The following is an 18,192-nucleotide window of genomic DNA, read 5'->3' on the forward strand; positions in this document are numbered from 1 at the left end:
TCTTTTGCACTTCCAGTTTTCTTTTATGTTTTTAGTCTATAGAAGCAACCACATGCATTTCACTGTGCCTGTGTATAATGTTGTTTTGGGGACAACTCAGCCTGCACGGTAGTATGAGGGTTTCCTCGTCGTTCCCTGAAGGACAAAGGCCTTGAGCTGATAATTTTCGCCCGGTAAAGGGTTGTTGTCTTTTTAACATACTCACCATATATACCCATTCTCTTTATATTTTATGTTCATTATAGTTCGTTTTACTTTTCTTCATAGATCTGGTAGATTTTCGTCTTTTATGAATATAGTTTCACTTAATTCAATTTAGAGCATTGCTTTATAGTATGGGTTTGTCCATCATTGAAAAATGGTGTGGTGACCTGTAGAAGTTCAGTTGTTGGTTGCCTGATTATTGGTGGATGACTGTCTCATTGACAATCACAACATATCTCATATTTTTTATATTCAAAACTTTAAAGATTCGTATTATTCGGTTGATAGTTATGACTTTTCTACCCCGTCTACATTATGCTGCCACGTGAACTAATATAAGAAAAAAGTTGTCATAATCAATCAAATTGTCCTGTGATAAATCTGGCTCTCAATTCATTTCTTGATTAATGACCACAATGCATTTTCTAGTGATTTAAGATGGGATGAACACATTGATTGAACCTATTTATTAGATATCAGCGCTTTGATTTTTTTCAATCGACAATATTTATATTCGATTTAGTAATGCCCTATACAGACAGGTTGTTGGTATTCCAATGGGCACTAAATGTGCTCAAACCATATCCGACTTATGGCTAAACTCTTTTAAGATCCTTTCGTACATATGATTAATCTTGATAATCCTAACTTTGAAAACTATGTTCAAGATTATAATATATAGTAATAACATACCCAAAAAACTTCGACCAAGTACTTATCAGTCATTTCTTGATTTAGATATTACACTAGAAAAATGGCAGCCATCGGTTCATACTAAGACTCATTGTTATGCAATTCACCGAAATGGTAACAATGAAATAAATATCAAATATAGAACTATAAAATTTAAGATACAAGGAAATAACTCCGATTTTTTTTTTTCTAAATTTAGTTGATTTGTCAGGGAACTTAAAGCATATAATGTCCCTGTTTTTTTTCCATGCAGCTCATGATCAATGTATAAATAAGCATTACATTAACTACCTTGGACATGTTTCCTTCTCGTACAATGATTTAGTTGGGATATCTGTGTCGTCCATGTCTAGATATCCCGGATATTTGTCATTCCACATGTACACCGTATAGGACTCCGATTTATATTTTTTTTAAAGTGAAAGTAGCAGAACAGAAACTTGGATGGGAAAGAAGACTTAAGGTACGAGGACACAATTAATATCGTAGTGCATTTCAACATGTCCATCTTGACGTATAAAAAAATTTCACCGCTTCAAGCTCATTCAAATTTCACCAATATGGAAACATGTATAAAAGCAGATTTCTAGTGCCAGAAAAATTCACCATCATTTTTTATTTTTATCAACTTTGCTTTGGAGACCCCGTAGACATGGAAAGTGACCACTGCCAATTGTCCTAAATTTTGACCTTCTTTCATAGGATCAAATCACAAATTCCACATAAAATTACAGAATGAAACAAAAATCCTTTGTAAATTTGATCCTTGCCCTACATTTCTGCAGTTAATACTAAGCAATAAAGTTTATGACAGGCAAAGAAAAAAAATCAGGAAGAAACACACTAAAAAAAAGGAACTATATTGGTATACAACAAAAAGTCGAGGGGAATTAATTGTGATCTCGTACCTTAAGATTTATTATGAACTGGTTGATATTATTTCATTGGCAAATTTTGATCCACAGTCTTTAATGACCCAATTTCATACCTTGAATTATTTTCTACTTTTATGGTAATTATAATCATGTGACAGATGATGCAAGTATTGCCCCAGTGAGACCAGTCACACTTTTCATATCATTCCAACAAGCTTAAGGTTGTGTGTATTTGTTCTAAGAGTATGTCTTATTATCTTGTTAGTCAAGTTTTACATTTTATTCAACATACAAGATATATATATATACATTCAGATGATACAGATAAGGACGTGCCATCACGTGCATGAAAGCGAGGTATAGCTCACAGATTTCTTGTTGATATAAGAACTGAAGACAAGAGATCCATATTGGTGTCATCTCTAAATACATGTCCTTTGTTGTCTGTCTATAACATAATGTGAATTCTTAACTGTAATCAAAATATCACAACTGCTAAACCCTTTTTGGGATGCAGTGTCCAAAGTAAAAAACTCTGTTATTTAGCTACTCCGAATTTCCTCTGACCTTACAACCCTCCTCTTTTTTTATTTGGATCAATATCCAAATAAAAAAAGAGGAGGGTTGCAGGGTCAGAGGAAATTCGGACTATTATTTAGCCATCCTGTTTTGAATACCAATTCCCTTTTAAATCCCAAAAGGGATTACATGTACATATTCCTACTTAACCAAATATATCATATCCTACATGTATATATAGTCACCTTTCTCTGGACAGACTGCATTGGGCACAAGTTAGATATTCCTTCAAACACTGTTCCTTTGTGCCCATTACAGACTGTTTATGATTTTCCCACTGATTCGTATTTAATTATAATTATAAAGTAGTCTTCATTGACTGGCCATATGACTGAATTGTTCACACTATCAAATATGCAGCCCAACTGGTGTATAAACATAACTACACTTTTAAGATTAAGGATGATTTAGGTTTTTAAAGACTGTTTGACTTGTGTTATAAACTTTATGGTCGTCATCATGAACTCATGGATCATTATGGTGTATCCATCTGCACCATGAAAACTGATTTATTCAAAGGGTCATAGTTTTCCTTTCCTCGACTTGACTTTTTATGAACAACTTGGCGGGTTTTTTTAGAAAAGCAGAGGATGCTTGCCCTACCGGTGCACCTGGTCCATGTTCCCAGTTTTGAGTTGAGTCCGAGTTGCTCATTTGCTGTTGTCGCTTTGTATGTATGATTTTAGTTACTATATGTTCTTTGTTGTGTATGTCTGTTTTCCATGTCTGGTCTTTGTCCCTGGATTACATTCTTTTGATTACCGCTATAACCTTGGTTCCCTTGTTACTCTTTGACCAAAGAAAAGCCTTATGTAGATTCAGAATTTCTGCACATTAACTACAAATTGAAATTAGACACTTTTCTAATATACTACCTAGGGCAGAAAGGTTTTGTCATAATTGTTCTAAAAAACTAGCTGAATATTAAAAACTTCTTAATTTTATGTTTATGCCCAAACTTTGATATCACCAGAACCATATTTTTTATTTTAGTAGTCCCGAGAGAAGTATATTCACAATTTTCATAAGTTGTGGTGATGAATCAAAACTATAATTTTTTCTTAGTAATGAAGAATTAGCAGCTGCTGCCAAATATATTTGAGAAAAATTAGATTAAGATATTATTTTTCCCTCAATTCAAGATAGGAAATTTGCATCAACTGATTGAAATAGAAATGAATTACATGTATATAATGACTATGTTGTAATCGTATGTACTATTTGTATGTCTTGTACATGTATTTCTATGAATCATGTTCTTTTTTCCTTATTGTAGAACTCCTCTTTCCCTGGTACGGGCTCCAGACTTGGAAATAAAACAAATGTTATGTTATTTAATTTCATTCAGGATCTGTTATGGCGGAAATTCTAGCAATTGTATGTCTATGATGTCACCATTGGTGTCCAGAAGAACAATGTTAGAAACGTCACAATGTTGCTTTTGATCAAGCAGGTTTTATAGAAAATGATACACAATCACACAATAACCAATGGCAACATTGAAGTTTTCATATCACTAGTTCATATCACATCGTCCATTGTCTTTTATCATAGATTTATATCATAGATATCTAGCCATCCAAGAATTACATGTAGATAGAAGGACTGAATCATAGAGAATTTATGTTGTGTTATGTTATACTAGTCTGGCTGCATGGTTAATAATAGAAGCAAGCCCGGACTGGTTGTCTCATACCATGTTTTACACACTGCCTGATTCTTATAAAGACGGATACTAATTAATTATATAAATTTTTATTTTCTAATGCTTATAATTTCAGATTTGTATATACATTGTATATATATATATAGAAGACTACCAACTAGGTTCCATATCAGTGCATCTGGCAGGGCAGTTGAGTGCTGAATCTATTTAATACTTAAACTGATACAAAGCCATGTTAAGCCTGAGCATGTCTGCTACATGTGTTGTATATGCAGGTTTCCTATTGGTCCTTCAAGGAATAATCATTGATAGTTTAGAATATTATGAATATGGTCAGTAGTTCATGTATTTTACTTACAGTAAGGGAATTAAAAAAAAGAGTAAAGAACTGATTATGAATTTGACATTTTTTTTTTGTGAGTACACTTATAACTTAGATTGTGGTCTACCATATAACGGATACTTTTTGCAGATGTCAGATTTCGCGATTTGCTCTGTGAATTAGGGTATTAAATTTTTCATGGTTTTTATTTTTGGGTTCTTATTAATGAGATTGGAAATTATAAGTAAAATATCTGGACTTTAATTTGATGCGCTATTATTTTTTGATTTCCCAAACCTTGTGAATAAAGTTAAAATTAGAAATCCATGAAAATTTCCGACTATACAGTAATATCACGTGGGTAACACATAAATTAAGTGTTGAGTTAGTAATTTACTTAGTGTGTGAATTAATAAATATTTTGTAAAACTGCACTGGAACTTGAACATTGTGGAAATCTTGCATGTAAATGCATGATAAAGCATGTACAGAGAAGTTCCCTCTGATAGTAGACCCATTTTACAGGTTATAATTAGCATTTATTGATGTGACTTTATGCTCTCGTAAACTGAGTTAGTAACAGAAGAATTTAGTTAAGTAGTGAGTAAATGAATATTTGTTGTTCGAAAAAGTACATGTAAGTTATTTAGATATTTTAAGATTTAGGCAACAAATGAATTGTTGAGTTGAGTACAGGAATGAGGATCTTATTACACTTCAAAAACTAATTCTAAGTAATCAGGGGATTAGTACCTGTCATGGCAGTTATGGCTAGGGCATCACCAATAATTTTAGTTGGTACAGCATGCTGCACCTATAGTTATCAGGGGATTAGTACCTGGTATGGTAGTTATGGCTAGGGCCTCACCAATAATTTTAGTTGGTACGTCATGCTGCACTTATAGTTATCAGGGGATTAGTACCTGGTATGGCAGTTATGGCTAGGGCGTCACTAATAATTTTAGATGGTATGGCATGCTGCACCTATAGTTATCAGGGGGATTATTACCTGGTATGGTAGTTATGGCTAGGGCCTCACCAATAATTTTAGTTGGTACGGCATGCTGCACCTATAATTATCAGGGGATTAGTACCTGGTATGGCAGTTATGGCTAGGGCATCACCAATAATTTTAGTTGGTACGGTATGCTACACCTGTAGTTATCAGGGGATTATTACCTGGTATGGCAGTTTTGGCTAAGACCTTGCCAATTTAGTTGGTTTGGCATGTTGCACCTTAAGTTCTTGTCAAAAAGATTCAATCACAAGGTATAATACTCCGTAACTTCTGTAAAACAAGTTCAAACATACCAAGGTGTCTTTCCCGCTGCATCAATCAAGATTGGTGCCTTTGGTAATACAGTTATTTCAGCACAGCTGTATACCATATTCACTTATTTAACACTTGTTGCTTTGCATTACCTGTTTTGTTATCATAATTTGTAGGTAAACAAAGGTATGACCCTGAACCCATACAGAAGAATAACAACTCCACCTTCAAAACAGTATGTTACTACCCCATGTCTAGAGATCTCAATGCATCAGGATCCAACCCACTTCCTGTTGGTATGAACCCATCACTGTGTACACATATTATATTTATACCGACATCTATTGGCAATGATAGTACGATGCGTCCGTCCTATCCTGGGCATGCTCAAGTTTTCATGAGGACCATACCTGCCCTTAGGAAAATGAACCCAAAGTTGACCATTATGGTATCCAATGGAGGGAATTTTGATTTGGTACTTAGGAGTATGGTAAACACTGAAAGGTAGAAAGTTAATTCTTTTTTTCTTTTTTTTTGAAGTGATGCTTTTGGTTTAAATGAAGGAAATTTGTTTAAGTGTGTAAAAGTATTATAAAACATGCATTGTGTATGTTGTGAGATTATTGCATGGCATTTACAGTGCTTTCTTTTAGCCACTAGCCCAGAATGTGGGGGTAGTAAAAATTGATTCAGGCTACTGAAAAGATTTGTACTTTTCTTGTTTCGAGCTAGTTGAAGTGATCCTATACAGTGTTCCATTATTCGGGCTAGTTGTTGAGAATTTTGAAGGAAAGTTTGTAGATTTAGAAAGTCCCCTATTGGTAGAAAAATTGTCCATAAGATTAGAATGTAAACATCATGCATAATTGTTAACATGCAAAAAATTCACTAACCAAAACAATTTTCAAATTTTATCTGAAACTTATCATGAAAGCAGTTTACTAAATATCCAATATAGATGGATCCTATGGACAGACAGATGGACTGACGAGTGCAACCTAAAGTCCCCTTTGGCAAAAATTGCTACTAAGGGACTCAAAAGCAAAATTAGATTATGAAATAGATATAAGTTGAAACCAATAGTTTAAAGTCTTTTGTCCTAAGTATGTAACATCAATATCTTATGCTTATGTTCTGCACTATTTCTCTTTATCACTTAGTGATTGTAATGGTTAGGTATCTAACACGATAGTGATCAAGAGGATCAAACACTCATGAAGATCTGCTCAGTAGTAAAATCTTAAATCACTCTCTTTTGTTTTAGTGTTTCATGTAAAGGGATAATCACTGAATTATTAATCTACTTTTCAGGTTTGTGCAAAGTGCCGTTATCTTTTTGCGTAAATATAATTTTGATGGTTTGGATCTGGATTGGGAATTCCCTGGATGGCCCCTTGCTGAAAAGCCAATTGGACAGATCCACAATTTTAGTATTGTATTAACTGTAAGTATTTGAATGACATTGATAATCCCAAACTGCAACATGATTGAGATTCTTAGTAACGTCTCTGTCTGTCTGTATATCTGTTTCAGATACTTTGTGGCCACAACTCTTAGAATGGCTATTAGATTTTGTTGAAGTTAGTGGGATTGTTTCACACTTTATATACTTCATTAACTCACAGAACCATTTTTATTTGTTTTATTTTACAGGAGTTATGTAACTTTTATTTTATGTTTTAAATATTACCAGTGACAGGTTGCTATATAAGTAGCCTTGTATGTTACAATGGAATCCTGTTAATCACATAATCTACTTGTGTGAAAAAAAATATGCAATTAACAGGAATATGCAATTAACAGAAATTGTTATTTCAAGGGAAAATACCTGATGTTTTCAATGTTTAAGAAAAGTATATTCCTTCCTTATGTCTAATTAGATTCCTGCTTTAGTGTCTAGTTCTGGGGCAGTCATAAAATACCCTATCTTATTGAAAGATTTACAAGAATTTTAGATACAGCATGCCATACCAACAGAAATTATTGGTATGGCACAAGCCTCACCTACTGTACCAGGCGCTATGCTTCTGGCTGTTCTAAATCACAGACTGTATTACTTGAATTATTTTTGAAGTGTAATTATTTACTCATTACTTGTATTGCTGAAGTCACTAAAATATTGTAAAACAAAACAGGGACTTCAGGAGCAGATTTTATTTCAAGGGAGGTAATTCAGTTACATATTTTTTCCAAGTTCATATTTATTCAAATAGTATTTTGCATTGTTATGTAAAAGCAAAATATTGTCATCAAATCAATAACTGTCTAAGGTAAAAAGTGCCAAGCCTACATGCATTTCAGATATCTGAGAATAATGGTGCTGTAAGTGTATTATTTTTGTCTATTTTAACGATGAAACCAAAAAAAGGTAAAAATTGTACCAGCAAAATTGATTTTTTACATTTGACAGAATCTGTGAAAATTAGCAACCAAAATTTATATGTTTACAGTAATCATGATTTATCATTTTCCTGAAAATCACTAGAATTATGAACGATTTAGAAGATGTTTTTATTTATTGACATTGTTAAAGGAATTGAGGAAGGTATTTGAGAAAGAAAGCCTACAAACCAATAGAACCAGACTTTTATTATCAGCTGCAGTGGCTGCTACTAAACAAATGGCTGAAAAAATCTATGAAATGGAATACATGAAAAAGTAAGTGGTCAGTTTTCTGCCATTCCAAGCTGGTAAGTTTCATATGACTTTCTAACCACCATACGGTGAATAAATTTCTGTGAGTTTTCCTCGCCCTTTTAAAGGAGAAATGGATTCTCCTTCTGCCTATTCTTGATTTAATTTAATTCTTCACCCTTAATGGTCAAAATTAGGATTTTAATATGCTCGCTTAAGCTTGCATGCTAAAAACTTACCACCTTGGGTGGAGAAAAAATTAAAACTTCTCTGATGGAGAATCTATATGTCTGTACTGTTAGAGGACAATGCTTTAGTGGATGAAATGTAGTGTTATTATGAGTCTCCTCCTGGCATTACCAAAGTGAATTGTATTTTTTCTGGTTTTCCATTAATCCATCTCACATTTTGCCATTTTTTAATGCTTGTTACAAAGCAATCAAAGCTAGCATAGTTTTATCCTTATTAATTTTGACAAAACACAACAAAATTGATACCAAATAATATATATAGCTTCTCATAATCTGTATTATCTTAAGTCTATGGTAATTCAGATGCAATATTTTTTTTCAGAGCTGTAGATTTTGTAAACATGATGGGTTACGATTACAATGGATTTACAGAAATATTTGCCCTGACAAACTACAACTCTCCATTGTTTTCAGAGTCATATGATAAATACTTCTTCAACACAAATAATTTGGTAAGATTGTGCGATAACTTATTGTTTATTATTGTATACTTTGTATTCCTAATGGACTTTTCTGTTTTCTTGTGAAGAAAAATGTCAGTTTTGAAGTCCAGAAAAAAAAATATCAGTCAGCCCAGTAGTGCAAGATATGATGTTGTGTCAAATTTTTTTAAAAGTTTATACTTACTAACATGCTTGAATAGTTTATTGAAAGATGACCCCTGACACAAGCTTGATAAAATTTCCCCCTGAGAATTTTAGGGGCTTATAGATAAATATATATACTACAAAAATCTATATTCAGTATGCAGTGAGACCTATCTAAGCCAAACTCTGAATAAACTTGAAATATATTCAGACCAGATGTTATCTCATGAAAGTCTTTTTGCTGTATTTTCACAAAGTTGGCCTCATAACAAGTTTCTAATTTCAGTTTTTCATTTTGAATTCTTTTTTTAACATCTCAGAAACTCCATTTTATCATTGTTTTACCAGAGGCTGACCATTTATGCTGATATTTTACCCCTCGTTATATCTTGGGGTAAAATAATGTGGCATAAATGATAAAATGGAGTTTCTGTGAATTATTTCGATTCTAATAGGACAATTACAGTACTTTTAATATTTTCATGACTTATTACTGTAACCTTAGACCTGCCATATTTGTCCATATTTGGCTCTGCATTTTAACAATGTCAGTTGAAATGGTTGGTAGTGAAACTTTGTATTATTATTTATAATGAAAGAAAGGGTAAATTAAGTAGAATGATGTTAGATATGGCACTAGTTGTTTGCATTATAAGATCACACATGGACAGGTACAATGCCTGGACTGAAACATTTCATTCATTGACAATGTAATTGTTTGTTTTCGTACATGATGGCAAACATGACGAGTGCTAACATGTATGTATGGAAGTGATTTTTATGGAATATAATATAACTTTTCTATAATGTTACATCCAATATTTTTATTAAGTATGAATTTGATGTTCATAAACGCTACTGAAATGAATGAAAACAACTAATACACATCAGAATGTTACGTGTGTGTGTTTACATGATTTTAAGGTAGGCAGTAATTTACACACACACAAGCAACGCCCAATAAGTAGCATGCTGCTCATGTAGCAATCCAAAATCAAACACAGTTGTGGTCTCAAAGCCTTTTAAGGACATCGTATAAGAATTATTCTTTTGAAAAGTTGTCAATCAATAGCCTATTGCAAATTTCACAAAGAAAGCTAAGCCTGTGCTTGGCTTGGCATTCGAGAACTCTGTATTTCTCTTATTAAATTTCCTTATTTTTGTATTCCAGGCATGGTCAGCAACACACTGGGGTCAATGGATTGGCATAGACAAGGTCATGGTCGGTATCCCATTTTACTGCCATGCTTATAAACTCTTGACTTCTAAGCTCCATGGTTACCATTCACCTGCCATAGGTAAAGGTGAATGTGATGCAGCAGATTATAAATGTGTAAGTGATATAGTGAAACATGACCATATCATCATCGCTATAGTACTTACTAGGTTAACTATAGTACATGTACATGTAGCTACAAAATCATAGCCTTAATCATTAGTGGATTTAGAACAGAAAGGGTGACAAGGAGAAAGCAAGGAGTTTTAATTGCTGACCCACTGAACTGCCTCAAAAAGACCGCATGGCAGTTTTTGTGCAGAACATGAAATTTCCTTCTCACTAGTACATGTGCACTATTCAGTTTTATACCCCACCACAAGAAGTGGTGAGATATTAATTGGGACCAACCTAAAAGTAGTGTGTCTGACCATCCATCTGTCTGTCTGTCTGTTCCCGGACAGTCTCCAGATGGTAACTTGAGATCAGTGATTTTTTAAAAACTTCGTATAGTTGTTTAGTACCATAAAATACATGTTAAGTTCAACTTTCAAGAAGCAAAATCCAAAATGTATTATTTCAATTAGACCTATCTGAACATTTTTCCATCCCCCTTTTTTTACCATTACGTGGCATGGTATCACTTAATGTTCCATTAATGCCCTTCCTTAATTTTCTTCTGAAAGGGTAGGGGATGCTGTGAAATCATTGCACCCCTCTGTCTATGACTTGAGCTAATTTAAGTAAGTTATTTTCTGCCTTGTAAACAAAGTTCCTGAAGGATTTAGAAACAGCACTGTATTTAACATTCTTATTAGCTCCATATCTAGAATTCACTTCCTTAAATGTCATATACACAAACTTGAATAGACTAGAATTTTTAAAATCATATGTCAAAGGTTAATACATTAATAAGATTAGATTAATACAAAGTTGCAGTGAAGTGGGATGACACACACTTCTCAATTCTCTGGTTTGTATCCACTGAATATGAAAAGTAAATTGGTAATTAATGTGACTAATTCATTGTTTCAAATTAAGATCAAGTTATGTCTACCCAATGTTTTTCAGTGGCATGACTAGTTTCTTCTGTCGCATATCTCGTGCACAAAAATATATGACTCAAAATGTATTAAAATAATTGGTGAATCTTATCTGTTAAACCTGTTAAATGTGGGGAGACTCCCACAAAATAAATGAAAAATGTAAGGTTTTTGGAAGATGTTTTCTGTGAAAAATACTGAAAAATTGAATTTTTATATCAAAATTTGCTTTTACATAAATATTTCCAACATGAGACAGAGTCAATGGGAGAGAATTTCCCACATGGACTGTTCCAAAGGTTAACAGGTTTGAGTTAATGCATAGCTTTTGTCTTGAAATTCATGTTTTCTGAAAATAATTAGTAATATTTATCAGTAAATTAAAATACATGTCTGTTTATTTTTATTTGAAGGCTTGTAATGCATTAAAGAATAAAAATGCTACCAGAGTATTTGATGATGGTGCCAAAGTGCCTTATTTGTACTATGGTGATCAGTGGGTTTCATATGATGATGTCATGAGTATTACACTAAAGGTAAAGTCTTATGTTGAAGTTTTACGAGTATTAAGTTTTATTGCTGTCAACGTATTTTTAAGTCATTTCCATTAACATTTGTTATCTATAACTAAAACAATCTTTCAATGGCCTCAGAATTATTTTAAAACTTGGTATGCTGCTTCAGATGGATTGGGTGTACCATGGGAATGCTCCATTTTGGATGATGTCTGATATCAACTTCCTGTTTAGTGGGACTTCAAGTTATTTTAATGTTTTGATGGCAAGCTGTCCTAGGCCTAGTTTTAGTTTTAGTTTAAACTAATTTTATTTTGCTCAAAACCAAAATGGATTGGATAAAAGTAAATCATACTTAATAAGTCCTTTCCTAAATACAATACATACATATACATATAGAATAAGAGAGCATGCTTTAACAATATACATTATTATAATGAGTGTAAATAAAAGTCAACTGGAGAGAAAAACAGTTTGGGGAAGGTGTTGTGGTGGTGACTATCTTTAACACAGCAAAAACACAAAAAATATCAGCTTCACTTACAAATTATACCAGAAGAGATCTTTTTGACCCTTTAATATATTGAAAAGCCTGCTGAAAAGTACAAATGTTTTCTTCATATGTTAATTCAGGGTTCCCAGATAGTAAAATGTTTGCATTAAGTTGATAAGTGTCACAGAGTCAGCTTAAGGTATTAAAGAAAGTTTTTCTTTGGGCTACATATAAAGGACAATAAAAAAGGTAGTGGTCAACATCTTCCATGTTAGTACCACATCTACATAGCAGATCTGTGATGATATTTACTTTGTGCATGTCATAATTCAGTAAAGATGCTGAATATCTTAGTAGGGTTATCAGTATATTTGGCTTTCTAGGCCCATATGAAAAATATTTTGGTACAATGGATCAATCCTTATTCCCAGTTAAAACCGATTTAAATTTGGATACTGAATCAATCTTTCTTATTGGTTGTCAAGATTGTTCCATCCCTTAATAGATGCCAGAAGGATGGATCTCTTGTAAAAGACAATCCACAATACGCCAATAAAATGTCCTCTCAGTTTCGCACTGGATAGTTGGAAATAGATCTTAATAATTAAGTAGCACTCCAGCTAAGAATCATGCAAAATGTGATTTATGGGTTAAAAGCCTACGTATTTTTATTTTTGATATTTTGTTTGAATTGCCATTCTAAACAGAAATTAACATTCAGTTTTTTATATAACCCATGTTCTTAAGAGATAAAAATTATATAGAATGCACTGTAGATTTCAAAATTAAGGGAGATAACTCTTGTGTAAATAACACTCAAATACAATAGAATTTATTGGATTTTCAATTCGAATTATCTCCTAAAATCAGACAGATTGGAATGAATAATTATACATTTCATCATATAGACCTATAAAGCAACTTTATAACAAAAATAAAAATGTGTAGCCTTTTTTTTTTAGGTGTATCACATTTTTTTCAGATTTTGCATGATTCTTACAAAGACAGCTACTTAAAAACTCAATTCATATTTAATATATTTGTAGACTAAGTGGATATTAGACAATGGCTTCCCCGGCCTGATGGTATGGAATATGAAATCTGATGACTATGAAGGCGTCTGTGATGGTAAAACCACATACCCTCTGATGAGAGCTGCACTGAATGTAATTGCTGAGCATCGTTGACATGTATGCAGTTAATTAACATTATATTCTGTTGTACAGCATGGCTTAAAGTGTTTTTCAAGATTTTTTTTCAGATCTATTATTTTAAAAGGTCATGCATCTCCCCTTGTCTTTTTGTCCTGATGTTGTAAAAGCATTCAAAAGTTTCAAGGAATTTTTATATTTTTGGTACAATGTTTGACTTTTTTATTTAAACTCCCGTTGGCTTTTCAATATTTTCCTTTTTTTTTATTATTAGTTTGGATGCATCAAATTTAGAAAAAAAGGTTGGCATAGCACCTACCTTAAGTAGCAAAACTTATTTATTTGGAGAAAATACTCATATTTCATTAAGACATATTTATATTTTTAAAGACTATATAAGCCATTAAAACAGATAAACATTGCTAACTTAGGATTTCTACTTCTAATAAGAAATGTGTGTTTTCTTATTGGTTGCTTTCTTACCCCATTGCAAAAGTTACAGTGTTGTTTGTAAATTCATGCCCATAGGCATAGGAAGCAAAAACTTTTTGGAACTGTTTTCGCATCCTATATTTAAAGTACATAACATCTGGAAATATCATTTTTATTCTGAACAAGGTAGAAAATAAGAAAACACCTTAAATGTTTAAATAAAATATTTTATGTGAAAATTATTGGTACAGCATACAGTACCTGTCAAAATTATTGGTGTGACATACATTACCTGTCAAAATTATTGGTACTGTCAGAGCAGTACCAACCGTACTGGTTACTACGCCCATGATTCCAATATTTGTTGAAGTTCGTATTATAATAGGGGCCATTGAACATTGAGAAGAAAATCAGGGTATTTTTTATGTTTTATTTACTTACTTGAAGGTTTCATAAGATTAATGCTCTCATAATAATAAAAAAATACTCTCTTTACTTGTGTATTGTTTATTTATGGTTTCATAATTATTTCCCAAATTTTGGTTAAATGGTATCTTCCTTAACCATTTGATTTTGTCATATTCTTTTATGAATCAAAGTGTCAAATTTTCAACAACCACAAATAATTAATAGGATTTAAAAATTGAAGATTAATTGGCTCTTACATGAGTGAAGATTAAAGATCATGTTATTATTAAAGAATTTGAGAAACTCAAGACTTTTTCAATAGTGAAGCATAGCGGATCAAGTGAAAAGACCAAGAATTTCTCTAATGAATGGAAGATTACCTGAAATTTAATCTGCAACAGGTATAAGTACCTGTTTCTTCTGTGAAAACATAGATATTCTGTATGCTTCTTCTAGAGAGTGCCACCATTTCTGGAAACATACTATAAACAAGGTATTATATGAATTTGGAGTTATTTTGGATTATAGAAAATAAGTAAAAAAATTGTTCTTAAACTTATCCCTACTAAGGAGGTTAGTCATGTCTTCATGACTAAGGGGGGTAAGTAAGTAAGTTTCCTTGACTTATGTTATCCTACTAACCCTTCCCCTCAGACATGCCGGCATGACTAACCCCCTTAGTAAGGGTTAGTTTTACAAATTATTTTTTTGGTCATTTTCTTGATTCCAAAATAATTCCAAATGCAAACAATACCTTGTTTATATAGAAACATCAAATTTTCTCTTGTCTTTGCTTTGAATATGTCTATGATGCTGTCACTTTTTAGATATTTCTTGGTTAAGAGAATGAGTTAAGATGTGTGACATTGCCTTACATGGGACATCTTAACTTGACAAAGGACCATTGTTGGAAAAATAACTTTAATACTATTGATATTTTGTATGTGTCTGTTGTAGTTATCTTGCCTGTTGTTGGTGCTTATATTATGTAATTTTAATTTTTATTGGTATGTTTTTTTTTAAAAAGCAACTTATGTTTTATGGTGCAATAAATGGTATACTGTTCTACATGTTTATTCAACATTATGAGTCTATTTTCTTTACTCTCATAAAAAAGGCTTATATTCATCCAGAAGAGTTATCAATTTATAATAACTATGTGCAATATATTTGAATTACAGTACAGTCCTTGAACTGATCAGTGCAACGATTTGATAGATCAATGACCAGTTACCGATCTGATCGCAGATTTGTTATGTAAAGTGAAAGATGATCTGTTAAAAGTAAAACAAATGTAAAATAAAAGTACAAATTGATGTTAATCTTTTGCATTATGTAAATATATATGAAATTGACAAAGAAAACAATGGAAACTGTAATATATATTGACTGCTCTGTGGTCATGTGATGCGATCACCGGTTTAAAGGATTTGTTTGACAGATTGATGACTGATCAGAAACTGATCAGTGATTGATGACCGATTGCAATTTTATTGCACGGATCAGTTCAGGTACTGTACTAGAATGGTGCAGACTTCCCTTTCTATTGTGTATTGTAAATTTTATATGATGTGTGGCATATATTTTCATGTTTTAAAGCATATTGAGACACATGTTCAGTATTGAAATAGAAGCATATGGTTTTTTAATGTAAAAAACATGGAAACAATTTCTTTCATGAATTAATATGTTTGTCAAAAACATGTTTTTCACAGTTATCCTAACCACATGAAAAACATGTTGCATTTTTTTCGGTGCATTGGCATTGGTGCATCTAGTATGAAGAGTCTGTTATATATAGGGATAGTATACTGTGTATTTTGAATGGTAATTTATGTATGGGGATTGTATATCACGCATGGAGAATAAAATTTTGTGTGGGGAATGATAGGACTGTAGTTAGCACTGTATGGTTCAATATGAATTTGTATGTAGAACATTTTTTATTGGTTAATATTTCACAATGAGTTCAGGAAATAACTGTGAATAGTCAATTTTTAATTAAAGTTGATACATGTTACATGACATTGTGTATTACAGAGTTTAAAGTTTTAAGTTATCACCATCCTAGAACTATGTGTTGTAGCATATATATATTTATAATAGCACTTTTTTCATGAAGCATATAAATAAAAATTCCTTTTTTTTTCTGTATGTGAGATGAAAAGTTCCATGAAATGTGTGCGAAATAGAACTTTGAATTGTATTTCAAGCTTTAAGTAATTGTCTAAATATATGAGATGTGAAAGCTGTAACATAAATGGCTTTTTGATGTTTTTCACATCTGCATACATTAAGTGTAAATGCTATACTGCTAGATTTAATCATTATATTCAGGTTTAAGACTTTTGAATGGTAAACATTTGTACTTGCCACATGAAATAAAACTATGATTATGTACAATTTCTGACACCTGGAAACCTCTCATTTATTTTTGATAAATCCATTTACATCAGATATAAATTTCTAGGTACTACTTTGTGTAATGAAAATTTCTGGTCCTAGTTTCGAATATTCTATATTTGTTTCCATTGTTGATCATGAGTTCTTGCTTTTGTTTTCACTTTTCATATTGTTTCATGTAATACATTCCTAATTCATCTTTCAAATATAGATTATCTTTGTATGTCATGATATATATGTGTGATTTCTGTGGGTCTATTGTATAATGAAGGGAAGAGGTTTCATGTTTCCTCATTCATATTATATTTATAACGAAAATTTATAACAGGTATGATTAGGTGTAAGTGTTTGTAATATAAGAATCTGGCAAGATGGGAAAAATCAGAATTATGTCAAAACCTCACTAATCTGACAATAAAATATCACTCAGGGATGCTTTCTCTATTTGAAAAGACCCTAGTTTGATCTCTGCATCATTTGCTTCGCTCAAAAATTTTACAATAGAATCTTAGAAAAATGAGGTTTTGGACAGAGTTGTCTGCCCTTGAAATGTCCATTTGCAGTGCATTTCAATGAAATTGTAACTCAATGGTCCAGCATGATATGAAAAAACGTCTATTTTCCTTGATTCTGATATTGCAAATAGTCAAATTACACTATCAAAATGATGGGTTTTTATACCATGTTTCACCTACTGCCTGATTCGTACAGGGACTGACACTTAATAAATAAAGACAGTGCAAATCAATTAATATTTGTATGTTTCTATACTTGTATGCAATATCTACAATGGAAAAGGAAGCGACATAAATCAGATATTGAAGGAAATAATTATCCAAATGAAGGATAAGCATCCTCTGTTAGGTTGAGAGCACACAAAAATCATACGTTTCATGTTCTAATTTATAGGGAAACTATGAACAGGAAACAGGATCTGTCTTCATGATTAAAAAAAAAGCAAATCCAGAGTTGTTGACAACTATATAATAATGGCTTTGTGCATTCAATATGACCTTAGAAATAATAAAAAAAAGTAGTATAAGCATGATCAGCTCAAAAAGCTTATTTTGATCAGTGTCAATTTCTGTGATGCCTATTTGAAGTTAGGGAGACATTGCACAGTATAAAACCTGATTTAACCCATTATTTGAGAACTATTGCAGTTGTTTCCAGTTTTCCGGGATTTGCCACGATATTGCTATTTGTTTTATGGACTTTCCTTCTTTGACTTTTACTTACGACTACTGTCTGGAGTTTTTGTCTATAATTATTGGTAATTTTGTTAATACTCTTCATTTATTAGTCTTGAACCTTGGTACACATATGTTATTACACATGGTCACAAAATCTCTTTGCATAGGAAATATTTCATTAAATAGAATAAAGGAAAAGTGATGACACCCGATGAAAAGATGTATTGCAACATAAGATCATGTCTTATTTACCATGA

The 18,192-nt window shown here is 32.1% G+C and overlaps 1 protein-coding gene across 3 annotated transcripts; it reads left to right on the forward strand.

Annotated features, from left to right (window-relative positions):
* Positions 1-955: 955 nt before the first annotated feature.
* LOC148603618 (acidic mammalian chitinase-like) lies at positions 956-17,494 on the forward strand. 3 transcript variants are annotated; one of them, XM_088551613.1, is made up of 9 exons: positions 956-1,011; positions 4,133-4,349; positions 5,786-6,113; positions 6,921-7,053; positions 8,143-8,267; positions 8,817-8,946; positions 10,253-10,414; positions 11,754-11,876; positions 13,395-17,494. In XM_088551613.1, the coding sequence occupies exons 2-9, from the start codon at positions 4,250-4,252 to the stop codon at positions 13,533-13,535; spliced, it is 1,242 nt and encodes a 413-aa protein (XP_088407739.1). In that variant the 5' UTR covers positions 956-1,011; positions 4,133-4,249; the 3' UTR covers positions 13,536-17,494. The 3 variants fall into 3 exon arrangements, with proteins under 3 accessions (XP_088407739.1, XP_088407740.1, XP_088407741.1); XM_088551614.1 differs by lacking the exon at positions 956-1,011 and adding an exon at positions 1,183-1,360; XM_088551615.1 differs by lacking the exons at positions 956-1,011; positions 4,133-4,349 and adding an exon at positions 1,184-1,360.
* Positions 17,495-18,192: the final 698 nt, after the last annotated feature.

This window comes from Perna viridis, chromosome 11, assembly GCF_037379345.1.
Source record: "Perna viridis isolate PV_CMFRI_1.1 ecotype Kerala chromosome 11, ASM3737934v1, whole genome shotgun sequence".
In the NCBI taxonomy this organism is placed as follows: Eukaryota; Metazoa; Mollusca; class Bivalvia; order Mytilida; family Mytilidae; genus Perna; species Perna viridis.